This window comes from Dreissena polymorpha, chromosome 12, assembly GCF_020536995.1.
Source record: "Dreissena polymorpha isolate Duluth1 chromosome 12, UMN_Dpol_1.0, whole genome shotgun sequence".
Lineage (NCBI taxonomy): Eukaryota > Metazoa > Mollusca > Bivalvia > Myida > Dreissenidae > Dreissena > Dreissena polymorpha.
Window position 1 is genome coordinate 52,245,662 of NC_068366.1, and position 17,570 is coordinate 52,263,231.

The following is a 17,570-nucleotide window of genomic DNA, read 5'->3' on the forward strand; positions in this document are numbered from 1 at the left end:
AAAGGTATGATCTCTTATCACATTATAAAAGTCAATGTACCTTCATTCCCAATAACAGTAAAAATTAAATCTACTTTACAGAGAAAAAAAATAAAACATTTATTTAGAGGCATTCCTTGCAAATAAAGCCAACTACTCAGCCATACCATGGCTGCCTCTTGCCATGCCAGGCCTGGTCTGGGACAGGAGCCTGTCTCTCTGGAACTCTTGGTAGTAGCTCACAATGTTGTTGTACATGGAACTCAGCCTTGATGAGGGGCCCACCGGTCTCTCCTCACTGAATTGCAGAAAGAATGCAATGTGTTAAAGTTTATATAAGTCACGTTCTGGGAAAACAGGTCTTAATGCATATGCCGTCCCAGATCAGCCTGTGCCGTCCCAGATTAGCCTGCCGTCCCAGATCAGCCTGTGCAGATTACAATTTTCACCTTAGCTGGAAATTTGGTAAGAGTTTCCTTTAAACTAAACATTCCATAAAAGCAAAATGTGTCCTCCAGGATTAACATGTGCAGACTGCGCAGGCTAATATGGGACAACACGTTACGCACATGCAATGAGCCCAGTTTTCCAAGAACGAGGCTCATATACACCAGCGATTTTTTTCCTTCTTTATAAAGTACCGGTAAACGGCACTTTCCCAATTACGAAAAAACTACAAATTTCCCAATTGCTGTCCAAAAAATTCCCAATTTAAGTAAAAAAAAAATATTTTTTTTTTTTTTTTTTTTTTTTAAATGCAACATTTTATTAGTTTCCCTATGCAGCTCTATGGTTTGAACCTAAGTAAATAAAATATTGACAGCTTGAAAACACTTAGTTATCAATTTTAAAGTATTTGGGAGCATAAAATCAAATACACCAATTTCCCAATTTGAGGGTTTCACGACTCGATTTTTCCCAATTTTCAGGATTTCACGACTCAATTTTTTCCAATTGGACCGGTACAGGTACTTTTCCCAATTGGACAAAAACAATAGCTGTACACTATTACAACCAAAGGAATAAATAAACAAAAAGGTACCAGGCACAGAAATGAACATTTGGCCATGAGTGCTCACTCTAATTCTTAAAATACTTCTCGTTCAGAGGATACATTATTTTTGTAAGGACATATAGGGGCCTATCACAATCTGTATGGGCTATTGGCTGGTAGACATATGCTTATTTCCAGCCTTGGTACTAACTCAGTGACATTTGGTTATGCTATCAATAAATACTGCTAGGGTCATCTTTAACAAAGACACAGAAAAAAATAAAAATAATTTGAATTAATACTGTTCACAGGAAATAGTTCATGTCAAATAAAAAATATGTTACATGTTACATACAACACTTAGTTCAGGTTACCCTTCATGAAAGTTTACGCTTTTTTCAAAAATTGCATCCTTTCAGCTGTTGTATGCATAGGTACCTTCTTATAAACACAGAGACTAAAATACATTCCCCAATAACATTTGAAAGAAGAATTTGCAAGAACTGTTTTTTAAACCACATATTGCCAGCCAAGATACATGATATATGACATTGAACTCTTTTAAATAATAATGATTTGTTCATTATAAATCAAGCAGTTTCCATACACCCTATAACTGGCGATGCCCCTGGAATATATCTAGGACGAATACCATGTTTGTACCATGCGCGTACATTAAACATTGCATTTCCACCATTCCAGTGTTTTTCCCAGGAGGGCAAAGGGGCATACCAGAGTTAGGGAGAAACATGTAATCGCATCAGAGGCAGTTGCAGAAAAATATAAACAAGCACATTTAATGGTAATTGATGTATTGAACTTACTTTGATTAATATTAATATATTTACCTTGCAGTGTACATTTAAGTTCAATGCTGTTTCAATACACTGTACAGCACGAAAAACATAATAAAGCAATATATGCATATGAATCTGATTATACACAGATGCACTAACATATAAATGAAACCATGTGTTGTCTTATCCCATTTCCTAACAATACTCTTGTCAGATGTTTAACAATGCGAGTAAATTGATCGCTAACAATATGCAAACACTTGTTTCCGTGACATACTTCCACTGAGTAGATTACAAATAATCAATTAATAATATGTTGTTGCTATCTAAAATATTTTTATGAATTGTTGATTATCACAGACATTTCATTAATTCCTTCTAAATGTTTGATCGCTATCGTTATTTCGATCGTTTACGACGTTATTTGCCATTTTTGCCGAGTCACAATTTAATTCTGTATGTCCGCCATATTGTTAAAATGATTTAGCGACAGGTACGCATAGCAACGTAAAATCGTTCAATACGTACAACTAAAACGCGATTCGCATTTTGTTTAAATAGTATATGTCTCTGTAATTATTTCAATAATTTAATTATCTTAAAGACGATAACGATAAAGAATTAATTTGTTTGTGTTTTTAAATGTAAATATGCGTAAAAATATATGTTTTGATATAACTGAATTATGCATGAAATGCACAATTTCCACGAGGATAACATCGAGTTTTTCATCAAAAGTCTCCGAAGTAACAGTCCACGATTTGATTGTGGAGGATTACACATCACCGACCGATTAGTGCGCTTGGTATAACATAGCCTCTGACATTGATTGATATTGACACGGGGTTATTCACGCATGACTAATTCACAACCGCGCGAATCTTCGCTGCCTTGGGGCTTTAATCAGATAGTAGACGGCATAAAAGTTTGGTCAAGGGGAAATTAAGAGGTTATCAATAAGGGTGGAAAACAGCGGATGCTCATGAAAAGGCAGGGCGGCGGCCTTTGGAAAGGGCAGCGTGGCACTATATGGCTTTCAAAGGGGGCAGCCTGGCGATACAAAAAAAGAGCATGGCGCCACGCCACGCTAAAACGGCGTGGGAAAAACACAACACCATTCTCTTTGAAACATTAACATAATTAAACACATTTCTTGTAAAAAAGTTTTCTGTGAAATACAACTTATTTCCATTAGAACTTTTGCACTTTTAAAATGCATTGAAATATATCAAGTCAACTGGGCCCCTAAATAAGTATAGCATTCTTCCAACAATACGCCTTACCTTCCCGAAGGAACCACATTTAAAGGCTCTCTATTGATGGACATGCTGTTGCATATGCCAGTGTACATGGTGTTCCCTTGACTGTCAAATTTCACCCATCTGTTAAACAAAGATAATATAGATTAAAATGAGCCTGACTCTGGTAAAAACAGAGCTCAATTCATGTGCCGTAAGTGTTGTCCCAGATTAACCCTTTGCATGCTGGGAAATTTGTCGTCTGCTAAAATGTCGTCTGCTGAATTTCTAAAATTAGCATTTTCTTCGATTTTTTTTATCAAAGAATTCTATCAGAATAGCAAACAGTTTGGATCCAGATGAGACGCCACGTTCTGTGGCGTCTCATCTGGATCCAAACTGTTTGCAAAGGCCTTCAAAATTCGGTTCCCGCACTGAAAGAGTTAACCTGTTCAGTCCACTCAGGATAGTCAGGGACGACACCTACTAGAGTATTAACAAGGTTTCACTATAGCCGTATAAGGTAAAATGTCCCAGCTCCTGGTGGCCATGTTTTTCAAAAAAACATAACCATTTTCAGACTCAGCTGAGCTATCATTAGAACAAATGTTCTGACCAAGTTTCATAAAGATTGGACCATAAATGTGACTTCTAGCGTATTAACAAGGTTTTACTATAGCCATATAAGGAAAAATGCAGCCATGTTTTTCAACGGACCTGACCCATTTTCCAACTCAGCCTAGATATCATTAGAACAAATGTTCTGACTAAGTTCCATAAAGATTGGACTTAAAATGTGACTTCTAGAGTGTTAACAAGGTTTTACTATATAGCCATATAAGGAAAAATGCCCCGCCCCATGGAAGCCATGTTTTTCAATACACCAGAACCATGTTGGAACTCATCCAAGATGAACAGATGTTTGGACTAAGTTTCATGAAATTGAAAAATAAATGTGACTTCTAGACTGCTAACAAGATTTTACTATAGCCGCAAAAGGAAAACTGCCACGCCCCCATGGCTGCCATTTTTGAACTTGTACAAGATAACATTGCGACGCATGTTCTGACCAAATTTCATGAAGATTGGAAATAAATGTGGCCTCTAGAGGGTTTACAAGGTAAATGTTGACGACCCACAATGCACAACAGACAAAAGGCGATCACAAAAACTAACCATGAGCAAGTTGTTCTCAGGTGAACTAAAAATGGGAGGGCATGTCTGAGAAAAGCAATGTCCAAGGTGGAAAATAAGCAGAAGCCGAGCGTATAGGTCCAGGTGGCTAATTTGATAAATGGCAGAGTTCCAGTAAGCCATTATGCAATGTGCCATTTAAAGAGGCAAAAAGAAGGGTTCAAATATGAAATTAAGTCATTTTCAATCAATAACGAGCAATGGATAATTTTTTTCCCATTCAATAATCCAATTACTATCAAAATTGTTTCTTGACAAAAGGCAGAGTGCAGTACTGTAAGTAATTTAACTATAAACAATGATCAAATTAGAATAAGAATGACTAATTGACAAATGGCTATTTCCAGAAAGTAATTAAACTTATTACAATAACCAAATAAGAATCACAATGGCTTATTGAAATATGGCCAATTTTAAGTAAGCAATAATTAGCTATTTATAACAACCCAATGAGGATCACAATTTATCAAATGGCAGACTTAAAGTAGGCTGTTACATTTGCATTACAATGAGAACAACAGATGTGTTTGTCAAAAACACAATGCCCCCTACTGCGCCACTTTGAATTTATTTTGTTTTTTATTATATCCCTTTAAATATTTCTTCCCTTGTGAAAATAATCTGAACCTGCCAAATGATATAAAATAGAAATCATCTCCATTTAAAACTTGTTACTTCCCTTGGATTTTGTTTCTTGACCTTTGACCTTGAAGGATGACCTTGACTTTGATCTTTCACCACTCAAAATGTGCAGCTCCATGAGATACACATGCATGCCAAATATCAAGTTGCTATCTTCAATATTGCAAAAGTTATCGCAGAAGTTTAACCAAGGTTAAGTTTGTGACAGACAGACAGACAGATAGACACATACAATCACAGACAGACGGGCCAAAAACAATATACCCCCGATCATTCAATCCGGGGGCATTAAAACAGATAAAATTATTATACCAATACAGTCACCTAATTCTCTCGTAGTCATACGTAGTTTTACAGACAGTGAAGGGTTCCGGCTTGCTCCAGTCCCAGAAGTAAAGCGTGTTACCCGCGGCGATCACCAGCACATTGTCTGTGGGGTGGAAAGTAAGGGAGGCAACCACTGTAGAGTTATCCGTGTCCCAGACTTCGCAGCCGTGGCCCTTGAACAACAGAGATAGCAGGTTTGTTTTGCGTGGATAATTATCTTTGTTATACAAACAATTTGAGTGCTTTATATTTAATATTTGCAATATGGACAAGAATGTCCCCTTTTAAAGTTAAAAATTACAATTTTTATGTTCTTAAAATAAACAGCCTGGATGAGTTTTTTCATGAATTGCTGAGCCTTCCAATTTGGGGTAAAAGGATTGACAAAACTAAAAAAAAAAAATAACATGTCCAAGGTAAACTTAAAATTTAAAGAAAACTGATTTATTTTTTACAAATTCACTTGGGAGAGAAGGCTTTTTTTAGGGAGAAGGGGCCTTTATAAGACAACTGTCTGTGCTGCCCAGAGAGTGGACTTTAGGATCTTACTATGTTTTTATGCTAAGGTCTTGCTAAATGTCAGGTAATACTTCTTACAGTTTAACGTAAACTTTAAATTGGCTCTCAATCAATGATCAAGAAATAATATGACTTGCTAAAAAATGTTTGTACAGATAAATTTTAATGTGCTTTGGCTGAATTGCAATGATTGAGACTAAGGTTGAGAATAAAAAAGGGGTCTAAAAATAATGTCAAATAGTATCAAATCCGTCCCACAGCTCTCTTACATATAGGTCCCATATTCGGACCTGCCCACTCAGACACCCACTGGCCAGGATATGACTGGAGGACGGGTGAAATGCCAGAGTCCAGGGGGTGCGGGGATGGCCGGTCAGCGTGCGAACAACTCGCCCCGTGGCAATGTCAGTCACTTGGATGGAGTGGTCGCCATGAGTGGAGGCCATCTTTGTCCTGAGCAAATATAGACAAACCATGAATGATAATTATCAATATATGCATATCATGTTACACAATTTGTTGGTCTTGGCTTTGTCTTGCACATACAGGTGGGTGTGGCAAGGGTGTACTGTGTGTATGACAAAATTTTACTTTCAACCTCTTAGAGTGACCTTAACCTTTGAGGTATGGAGACGGAGTTACATGCAACATATTGTTTACATGGTGGCTGAGTTATTTTGAAATCCATCAATATAGGACAAAGTTATGGGTGAAAATTAAATGTCCAGGCTGTTTTATGCATAAAGTTGATTTTTGACCTCTTACTGTCACCTTGATCTTTGATCTCTTGATGGTGGTTATTTTGGTAAGTTTTTTTTTAATGAATGATGCAGTTCTAACTGACAAAGTTACAGTACTAAAGAATATATTTCTATGGTTAAATGTGAACTTTGACCTTGTGTGAAGTTGACCTTCTAGAGTGTTCACAATTTTTTTTATTTGACCACCACATGCCCAAGCGTTGAATATATCGGATATACTGTAAAACCATTAATTTTCGTGTGGTACCAATGTTTGTGCATTTTGTTGGTCCCCTGAACTACGAATTCAAGTACCAACGATTATTTATACATTTTTTATCCAAAATCGTTAGCGGCCTGTGTCAATAATGCTTCAGTCGTAGTCTGAGCCTTTGCAGGGTCAGGCAATCCTTATAAAGTAGGAGAACGTGTCTGACCTGTTCCCGTTTTCAACCATTTTGAAAGAGACATTGTTTGATTGAGATATGCTAGTAAATACAATATGTTGTTTTCTTGATAAGTGTTTGGGAAATAATACTTTTTTAATCAAGCAAGGTATTTAAACTGTACATTAATGATTGTTCTCTTTTATGTGACGTCGTCAAATAAACAGTTTGCAGATTTATCAGATATGTAAATTAGCGCCAATTAAAGTTAAAAGAGACATAACGGTTTTCACATGTGTATTTTGGGGACCTTATTACTCAATTGTTACTACTAGGGGACCGATTGCGCTGAGAATTGCAAATATTGTCAAAACAACATTGATGGCAGTTAGCAAGCTAGAACCCACAAGTGCGCCGCTTTATCGCTCTTATCGACAATTTTCGGCAACTCTTTCATTCTTCATGTGCACATTAACCTCAAGTCTTGCTGTCAACAAAGATTAGCAGATCGTGCTTTGTTATTACTCTGTTTGTTTTAATAACAGGTTAATAATTATGACTGTCAGCATTCCCCGAAAATTTTAATTCCACAATAATAACGTTTCAACGAATTAGATGTTTTTTATTTGAAATCCACAAAATTTCGTGTCAACGAATTAGTTGTTTTTTATTAAACCACGAAACTTCATACCGACGAATTTCTATACGTTTATAGTATCACATTTTCTCACCAAGTTACATGAAGATTGAGAAATAAATGTTACATCTGGAATGTTTACAAGGGTTCTCTTTAAATTTTGAAATAGAGATGTAGTTTTTTAAACCCAGCTTAGAACTTACTGAGATATCGAGAAGGCTTATTGATACGCTCTCGAGTCCGTTTCTTGGGTAGAACCATAACCATAACTTGGTGTCTTTGCCGGTAACCTAAAGACGGCTTCCAGAGTTTGGATCAAACATTAGCTCCCAGTCGCTTGGCGGACATCATATCCACCTTTGCAAGCACAACAGAATTGAAAAAGCCTCGTTATGCCCAACAACTTACCCATCTGGACTGAACTGCATGACAAATGTAGATCTGCATCGTCCTGACACGGCACAGGGCTGAATATGTAGAAAACAGTAACATGTTAGCAAAATAAGAAACACAGGGCTGTCTTTAGTTTCGAAAAGTCAAGCATCCGAATTGAAACACATCTCTTCGAGAGTCGATCAGATTTTGTGTTTTTGTCTTTTTTGGATGCAAGTATTAAGATTCTAACATTGTAAATTTAAATTAAAAAAAACTTAAAAATATAAATCGTACCATCCAAGTGAGAAAAGCGGAAAGCCCTTATCTAATATTATTTTAAGAAGTGATACAGCAGATGTTTTCTTCTTATATCTTTTTCTCTATACCACACACTGTTTAATTCCAGATAATTAGGAGCTACATGTACATTCATGTTTTTTCAATAAAACTTGATTTTGTTTAAACAAATTAAGTGACATTTGGCTTTTTACAGCTTATAATTTTTATTTTTTGTGTAGCTATAAGTATGACTCATTTTGGTTTCATTTCTCATACACTGAGAGACTTTAAAAACGCTCCAGTTGTAAACGTAATAAAAAGGTAAAGTATACATTCTTCGATTGGTATGATATTTGGCAATAATGAGCAAAGGTATGTTATGAGAAACTTCCGAAATTTTTATTGAAACATTATAACAATTAAAGGAAATATTACAAATCTGGGTAACACCTGAACATTGAAATTCGTAATTTTACAAAAAATGAGGGACTTTAAAAATGCTCCACTTTATAAAAACATTTGTTCAAGATTAAGAAAATAAGTTAGATTTTTTATTAAAAATTATATGTTATTTACAAATAAAACAATTGATACCCGCTAAAATCCGCAAAGAAAATGAACGTCGCAAACAGCCGGCTACGCATACGCCATTTACACGTATTTTGCAGGTGCTTCAGGATTATATGCACGATTCTCCAGGGCAATATCAACGCTAGGCAATGCATAGACACCGTATTAACTCCTGTTGTTGCTACTTTATACTGCATATTCTCAGAGGAGGATTATTCCAACAAGACAATGCACCTGCACACTCAGCTCGACTTATAAGAGCTTTCCTTGCCACAAATAGAATTGCTATTTTAAACTTGCCATCGCTATCGCCTGACATGTGTCCCATTGAGCATGTCTCGGCCGAGTTAGGAAGACGCCTGGGAGCCCATCGTAAAGCCCCTATAAATGTCAACCAGTGACGTCGAGCCTTAATACGCGAGTGGAATAACATTCCCCAACAACAAATTACAAACATTTTGTTGTCGATGAGACGTAGATGAACTTCTTGCATTGCTTTTAATGGAATACAATGTTAAGGGTGTTACCCCTAGATTTGTGATATTTCCTTTAATTGTGATACTTTTTCAATAAAAATTTCGGAAGTTGCTTGTAACATACCTTTGCTTATTATTGCCAAATATCATACAAATTGAAGAATGTATACTTTACCATTTCATAACTTTTACAACTGGAGCGTTTTTCGGCGTGAGCTGTATACGCCAGCTTTTCACCTTAGCCTGACCTTTGTTAGCGTCCAATAGAATTCAAATAAAACTTCCCGCAGCCAAGTACAGATGAATACACTTCATTAACTGCATTGGCTGATTTGAGAATACGACCAGAACATTGGAAACATGTCCGCGTCTTTGTAACACTGTTTTACTGCGTGATCAGCATGAAACAATTTTATATCTAATGAAAAGGCTTAATAGATAGAACAGTTTTACACTCAATCTCGACATCAATACAGTTTGTGCGTCCACCTTTTATTTTCAGAAGATTTTCAGCGCGAGAACGTTTGCACTTAAAGGCTATGTTCTCATATTTAGTACTAACTTCCATATTCCTGTCAACATGTTAAAGTATAGAGAGCAGTGGAAGGGAAGACTCACTTTAATGCATTGCATTTCAACTCGCTAGGTATATCGGGTCAATTTGCGGCCACTGTGTGTGAATGTCAGAGATAACATACAGGTCATCGCTGAGTCTCTACCCTATGTGCTGATCGGAGTTCGCGGCCAGGAAAATAATCGTTACATAATAAAGACGCTATAGCGTGAACTAGGTGAACTGGAATTTTCATTAGACCAGACAGATGTTAAATGAAGATATCCAGCGATATCATATGGTATGTCAATAATAGATTCTTAATGTGTTTTACAACAATACCATGATAAATATTATTTTTAATTAATTAAACAAGAATTATGCTATCATATTGACTAATGAATTAAGCATGAGCGCAATGATTCTCGATACTTTTAATAATCGAATCAAATAGCAACGCCAGACAAACCACTAAAACAGAACGCGCATATAAATATTTAAAATATGTACGGATACTTTGCGTGTGGCCGGTTGACTCATATGTTTTAATTTCACTTCCATTCTTCTTTTGGTTTTCTGTTTTGTTTCTATACGTTTATGACCAGCAATATGTTATAATGTAAAATAAGCCGCGAAAACTCCGCGTATCATCCCGTACTGCGTTTGCTGCAGCTAAGAACTGCACAGAAAAAGACATTCGCTATCTTTGATCTCATTCATTGAAGTCTTTACCTTTCATTAACTGCAACCACAATCAACGCTGTATATCCTTTTTAAAGATATTTCTTGTTTAAAGTATCTCAGTGTACATGTTTATTGTTTTACTATTGTATCATGTATGTAGATATGTTTTATCATGTTGTATCATTATACTGACATAAATCTATCTATCTGTAAAACATGTTATATAACTTATTTAATTCAGTAAAAATGTATTTTTAAATTTACACATAGCCTATTACTAGTATGACACATTTACAGTTAAACATTTTCAAACGGCTGTATGATAAATACCGGTAGATAAAAGTTAAAACAGTACATTCTCCTATAAAAGGTTGATCAACCCTCGCCGGCAAATTTTAAGTAAGTCTGATTATTTACAAAGAATAGGTCTGGAAGTCTGATAGATTAAAAACTTTCAAGATTGTTAATCTTATGCAACTCTTTAAAACCCCTAATGCAGGTAGAACTGACTAAAGCTTAAACTACAAAAGACTACAAAAGACTGCAGCTCCTGTGGTCTTCTTAAAAAAACAAATCTTTTACTGACAAAAACAACCCCCACAATTTAAATAATGTGTGGAGTCATTGCTATAGTAATTGACAGTTACCATAACCTACCTTATTTACAAATGAATCGGTGAATTTCTTCTCCAATAGCTCTTCCACATATTTCTTGGCTCCAGGTTTTTGTCGGAGGCCATACTGGCGTTGCTGGAGATAGCATGCCACATTCATTCTGATGAGTTCTGGCACATCTAGCTGGAACATATAAAATATAAAAATGTTCAAGGCAATGTTAACTTCAGCAAATATGTCTGACAATAATTGAACAAAAAGGACATTCAATAACAAATATTGCAGAAACTATTGACCTATGGCATAAAGAAACGACTGAGATTTTTTGCTGAGACTGGTCTGGCAGTAGGGGGAATGTGTGACAAGGATACAGATATCCATATCCAGTCAGGTTTGTTGTGTGCTGCTAACAGCAATTCATCCATGGGAACTTGGGAAGGGATGTCCACTCCTTTAATTTGTCCACCAGCTTTTTCTTCGGACAGCCTCAACAATGACCTTATTCCTAGCATGCCCTGGAGAACAGTCTTGCACAGAGAAATGTGCCTGGTGACGGGTTCAAAACAAGCAAGCTTTCTTCATTCCATGGTAGCCAGTAGGGGCTTATGTGAGCCAAGTAGTGTAGCAGTCATGTTCTGGACATATTCAATGGTTTTGTAACATTTGTGTTCTGTGTCTGCAGGAAGCATCCAGGTCTTGCCGCCGTACAGTTGGATTGAGACTACATTGGTGAACGAAGGACGTGAAGAGTCTGTACTTGGTGGGGAAGCTGATGAAACTTCTTGTCCACGACCTGCTCAGTCTGGCCATCGCTGCGGTCAGCATGGCAATTGTTATTCAGACCTGAGGGGTACTGGAACCATCCTTGGACAGGCTTGTACCCAAGTACTTGAGGCTGGTCACTTCTTCTAGCTTCTCGCCATTCATGGTCATTTTTGCACTGGTGTTAGTCAGATGTTTGCCATGATCTTTGACTTCTCCGTGCTGACCTTCATCCCCTATGCTCCTGCTCTTTCATAGTCTGTTGGTGAGATCTTGAAGTTCACTTCTGGTGCCACACAAGTCACAACAGGTCAATGTCATCAGCGAATCTCACGTTATTGATGGGTCTTCTACCGATGGAGATAGAGGTGTGGTAGTCATGAGGTCTCCTGCATTATCTTCTCAAGGAAAAGGTTAAACTGGACAGGAGAGAGCAGACATCCTTGATAGGCGCCAACTGCTCTTCTGAAGAAGTCCCCAGCTAAACGCAGATGCGTAGAGCTTACGTTAGAGGATAAGATAAAGCTCATCACGGAATCAACTGCTCAACCATTGGATGGCGACTTCCTGGCAACGGCAGACACCCTCCTTAACATTGCAGAAAATAAGATCGTAAAGGAGAAATGTGCTTTCAAGCAGAGAATGATCTTGGACTTTTTCGTGAAATCGTAAACTTCAAGAATTAGTAGGTTTTGAGATTATGAATATCTTAAAAAATAATTATCACGCTGTTTTTTGCTTGTGTGTATGTTTTATGAAATGTGGTACATGTATGTATTGAATAATAAATCGTTTATCTACAACAATCTTATTTGTGTCGTCACACGCCTATATGACAAATGACACGAACGTACATGTATAAAGCACCACGCTCACTTTGGGATTAATCAAAACAAGTCGGTATGGAATTTTGTTTGCTTTTAATCGATTAAAAACACATTTTTTAAGAATGCAATTAACATCATCAGTACCTGCCTACAGTTATCACATGGTAAATGTAAATGTATATGGTTTGTTTTATATTTATGTGATTCTGTACACAATGCATACCATGTATATTGAAATATGCAATATGAAAACTCTTGGTAAACCGGAACTCTCTGAAAACCGGACGATCAGGCCGGTCCCAAAACGGTCAGGTTTACAGAGAGTCTACTGTATACCAGTAATTGACAATGGTTTCACCAAACAGCTTAAAGTGAAACATATGTAAAAGAAATTTATACTATATGGCGTGGTGCCTACAGGCACTTGCAATTATTCATAGAAAAATTTGACACTAAACACATTACATACCTGTATCCCAGCATCAATGTAATATTTTACGAGTGTCTATTGTCTACATTTTCAAACAACTGTATATTTTGTCTCTACGTTTTGGGAAAACTACATTTTTTACATATTTTTTGTGTAACTTGATAAAAAACACAATTAAAGTGTCAGAATACTTAAAAAGGCAATTATGAAGTTAAATAAGTCAATATGTTTGTCTTTTCAATCATCAATCTGATGTATGAATATGTTTTCTAGATGCAAATGAATTTTCTTTCAGTTCCGCGATAGCAGTATACCATCTTTACTGCATTCCACGATTATTTATGAATTGTTTAACTTTATCGGAGATGCGAGGCAGTAGGTAAGTAAGGTAAGTAAGTTCAAACTCAACTGCGATAAAAAGTAAATTATTTTAAAGAATTATCCGAAAAGACACATCCGAAAAAGTATACACTTAAAGTCTTGATGTTAGGATGTGTGTATTATATCGCATGCCGAGCAATAATACACAAATACTTCAATAAAAAGTTACCTTTCACCGATAATAAACAGATTTAAATCCCAACCTATCATAATTTAAAGCTACATTTTATGATAAAGGATTGCTATTTTTATGAACTTTTAACCCGACTCCGGGCTTTAGAAAATTCATGCGTTGCAAAAACTTAATTTGCACTGAAGGTTACATACCAATAAATTTAAAAACTGCTTACTCGACATTTGGTTTCATTCTCTTGCACGACGGTTTACTTACATTCAAATGTCACTGTGTGTGAGAGCATGGAACGACACCTCTGCACAGATATTGATCAGGTTTATAGTGTGAACCTCTTTAATGACATACGTTAAGTAAAGTATAATCTGGACACGTGAGGAAATTAATACAAACACCGCCCATATGTTTAATAGGACTTAGCAGTTGGTGCGAGGTAATTCAAACAGCCTAATATTCTATACAACGACTATAGGACCAAAATAAATATGGTTAAACGGCCCCATTATTAAAAAAAATAAATAAAACTATGTGGAAACTCAAAAACTAGTGGATTTTATTGACTTTTCTTCAGTTCATTCACAACAAATTACATCTCTGACTCGTAGACAATAAGGACAATACATGTATATACATCTACCGGTAAGTAGGTCGGTGGAGGACTGGACGTTTTCGTGAAATAACATCTACGGGGCGGTCATTCACTTGTTCTATCGTTCGTTATTTTGTTCGTTGATTCAATAATTCCTGACGTATACCCTCACGATAAGCGCATGAATGTTTGGCTGAAGTGTTGTGTAAATCCGTGATGCTCTCGGACTTGTGTATGGGCCTACATTTTAATAATTGTTTTATGCGACAAATGCAAACAATCACATGTTTTTAACATTAATGATTTAATATAAAATTTGTCATATTGTAAAAATATACGGGGGTATAACATGGTCTTATTTTAAAATTTTACTAATAACGTATATACTTGTAACAACGCCCAATTTAACATATATTCAAAACTCGAATATAATAGCCAAAAATTATTAACCGACACTTGTCAAAAAGCTTATTTCTTAGAAACCGGTATATAGAGGCGCAAATAAACTTGAAATAGCACATAAGGAACAAGTTAAACCATTTCTTGCTTCAATTGACTAAGCTTGTATCGCTTAATTTACTTTATTTATTGCATTTAAATAGATATGAAAACCCCAAGCTTGACCTGCACGATCACTAGCTGTTTATATCAACTAGCCGTACGTACACTAGCTACCTTCGTCAAAACTCAACTATTGAGCGGAACCGTTTTTTTCTAATTTTAGCAACATTGGCCTGACTAGCCCAAATGAGAATCCCATTCAGAGTATATATGTAAACACAAACTTAAAGTTTCAAATTCATGGACGATGTCCCAAGTTAAGCCATGTATGCCTAGTGGACTCTCCCATCTTGCTTAATTGGATCAACTTATTTCCAAAATGAGGGATGTCTATATAGTATATTTATTTCTATATTTAGAATATTTCTTGCAGAAATTCCTTTAAGCAAACAGCGCAGACCCAGATGAGTCAGGGTCTACGCTGTTTGCCAAGACCTTTATTATAGACGCTAGGCATAAATGGGTTAAAACCAAATAACGCATAATGTGGAAACCATTATAATTATATTGTTAGAAATAGTGAAATTTAACTCATTCAAACTTCATACAAATGATAAACAAAACCATCTCTTCTGATAAGCTGCAGACACGAAAATTCCACTACCTAGTACCTCCATCTAAACGCATTTAGCGGAAACCTTTTTTGTTTTTTAGTGACCCTGATAAAACTGTGAGCTAAGAACCAAATTTAATGCAATTATTTCTATTCTAAGTAATAGTGACCTTGACATATACCAAACTAACCTCAAATACAAATTCAAGCTAAGTCCCTATGCAAGTTTCATTGAGATTGCAAACTAACGTAATTGAGCGAAAACTACAAATTTGCCGGTTTTCTATTTAGTAAGTATGACCATGATCTCGACCCGACTGATCACAAATGCAATACCAATCCAGTCTATGTCTGCATTGATGCCACATACACGTGATTGCAGTGCTATACCTGAATCCAAGATAAAGACATTGAGCGGAAACTGTTTAATGTATCTATTTTAGCATCAAGCTAGTGACCGTGTACGGACTAACCATAGATACAATTCAAAGCTTGTTATATCGAACGCTTTCATAAGTATCATTGCAAAGTTATTAACTATTTATTGGTACTATTAATTCCCTATAAATTCGAGGCAAACGAGCGGGTCTCCGAAATATCGGTACATACGCCGCCATATTTACGCAAAATAACGGAGTTGCGCGAGTCTTTGAGCAAACGTAAATTTACGTGCAAACATACGTTAAACGTAACTTTACGAAGTTTATAGAAACGCTACTAACTTTACGTTTTGCACGTACGTATGATTTTTGACCGTACGTTGTTCAAGAAACGGCCCCAGGAAGCCGTTTGTTTGACGCCGCCTAATCGCCATGTTCAAATCTAATGACCAGGATTTTCTACTTCATAGCTAAAAGTTGTTGCAATAACTCAACCATTGCCTTGACGTTTGTGAAGCTTCAAAGTCAAATTGCTAGGACACATTCCGGACCCTCGCATGATGCAGCCTTAGGCAATGATGTACCTCAATAAACACCATAAAGCTAGCACAGAGGATTTGATATGTAGACTTCTTTTCCGATGCATGTTTTCACATCATACAATCTACATACAATGTGCCGATTTCCACCTAAGGCAAAGCGTGCTTTTGTCGCAAAAGCACGGACAAATATAGTCGTGAACGCATTGGATTTATCAATCGACATCTGATTTTGACATTGAATTGTGACCTTGGAATTGAAATATGTGACCAGTATCTTGCGCGCGACACTATACGTCTCAAGTACGCATACTTATGCAATTAATTCACTGACAACTGTCCTACTTGAATCATTCATAGATAAGGGGAGAATTTCCGCAGAAATGTTTTCCTACACAGTTAGTGTTGCATGTTTTCTTATAACATTATAGTTTATGAAAACGTCCTGTTCCAGCAATAGAGTAAACATTTTCTAGAACAGCATACGTGGTGGAATATTTCCTTTCACTGTACCGGTGCAATATGTTCCTATCACATTATACATAGAGCAATATTTCCAGTCCGAGCACGTGTTTCCAACCCGGCTGTATAGATTCAGGACACATTATGGTGAGGTCGAAAATTTATAATTAACTAACGCATATTATTATTTTTCATTCGTTATTATTTGTTTCTATATTGAAAATAATGGTATATCGCCGCGTTGAACATTGAACTGTTTTTGATTGTCGTTCTTTGGGATTACAAGGGCGAGAACATGCGAAAACACGACACAATAGAACGAAATCACAATGCGAATACAAAGGGTTTTCTAATAACCTATAATTATTGTGCGAGAACGCGAGATTACTATGCAATATAACCATAGAGAGATCGCGATCTCGAATCTTTATAATGTATTAGCATAGCAATCTTGCAAAGAAATCTCAAACCTTCGCATCGTATTGGCGCCGTAATGGCGCAGCCCCACATCCTGATTTAGAACTATCGACCTGCGAATACACGGGGAAGAACGCGAGAACACAAGAGTGACAATACTTTATATACGATATATTACGATGCTAATTTATGACAAGAGGACCATGGGCCCTATGGCGCACACGTGAGAAACAAAGGAACTAATTAAACTATTCGATCTTAATTGAAATGTGACTTCTAAATGATAACAAGCTTTTCTTTAATTTTACATTGTAAACTTGTTGTTGTTTTTTATCAATGACCCAGTCCCAAATTGGTCGAGATTTTATTGGGACAAATGTTCTGACCATTTTTTTCTGAAAATTTGACTCAATTGTTACTTAACAAATGTTTCATTTTAGCCATATAAGTAAAACTGCCCCACACTAAATTTGAACACTTTTTGAACTCGGTGCAGATATCATTTCAACACATGTTCTGACCAAGTTTCAT

The 17,570-nt window shown here is 36.3% G+C and overlaps 1 protein-coding gene across 1 annotated transcript in view; it reads right to left on the reverse strand.

The window, feature by feature from the left end:
- Positions 1-13,712, reverse strand: part of LOC127854307 (uncharacterized) — a 34,639-nt gene extending 20,927 nt beyond the window's left edge. The window contains exons 1-7 of the mRNA XM_052389402.1: positions 13,575-13,712; positions 11,048-11,188; positions 7,862-7,920; positions 5,960-6,143; positions 5,169-5,344; positions 3,054-3,152; positions 147-277 (exon numbers count right to left, since the gene is read on the reverse strand). Coding sequence (XP_052245362.1) covers positions 147-277; positions 3,054-3,152; positions 5,169-5,344; positions 5,960-6,143; positions 7,862-7,920; positions 11,048-11,164 — 766 coding nt within the window. The 5' untranslated portion in view covers positions 11,165-11,188; positions 13,575-13,712. The remainder of the gene's footprint in view (positions 1-146; positions 278-3,053; positions 3,153-5,168; positions 5,345-5,959; positions 6,144-7,861; positions 7,921-11,047; positions 11,189-13,574) is intronic.
- Between the last annotated feature and the right edge of the window lie 3,858 nt (positions 13,713-17,570).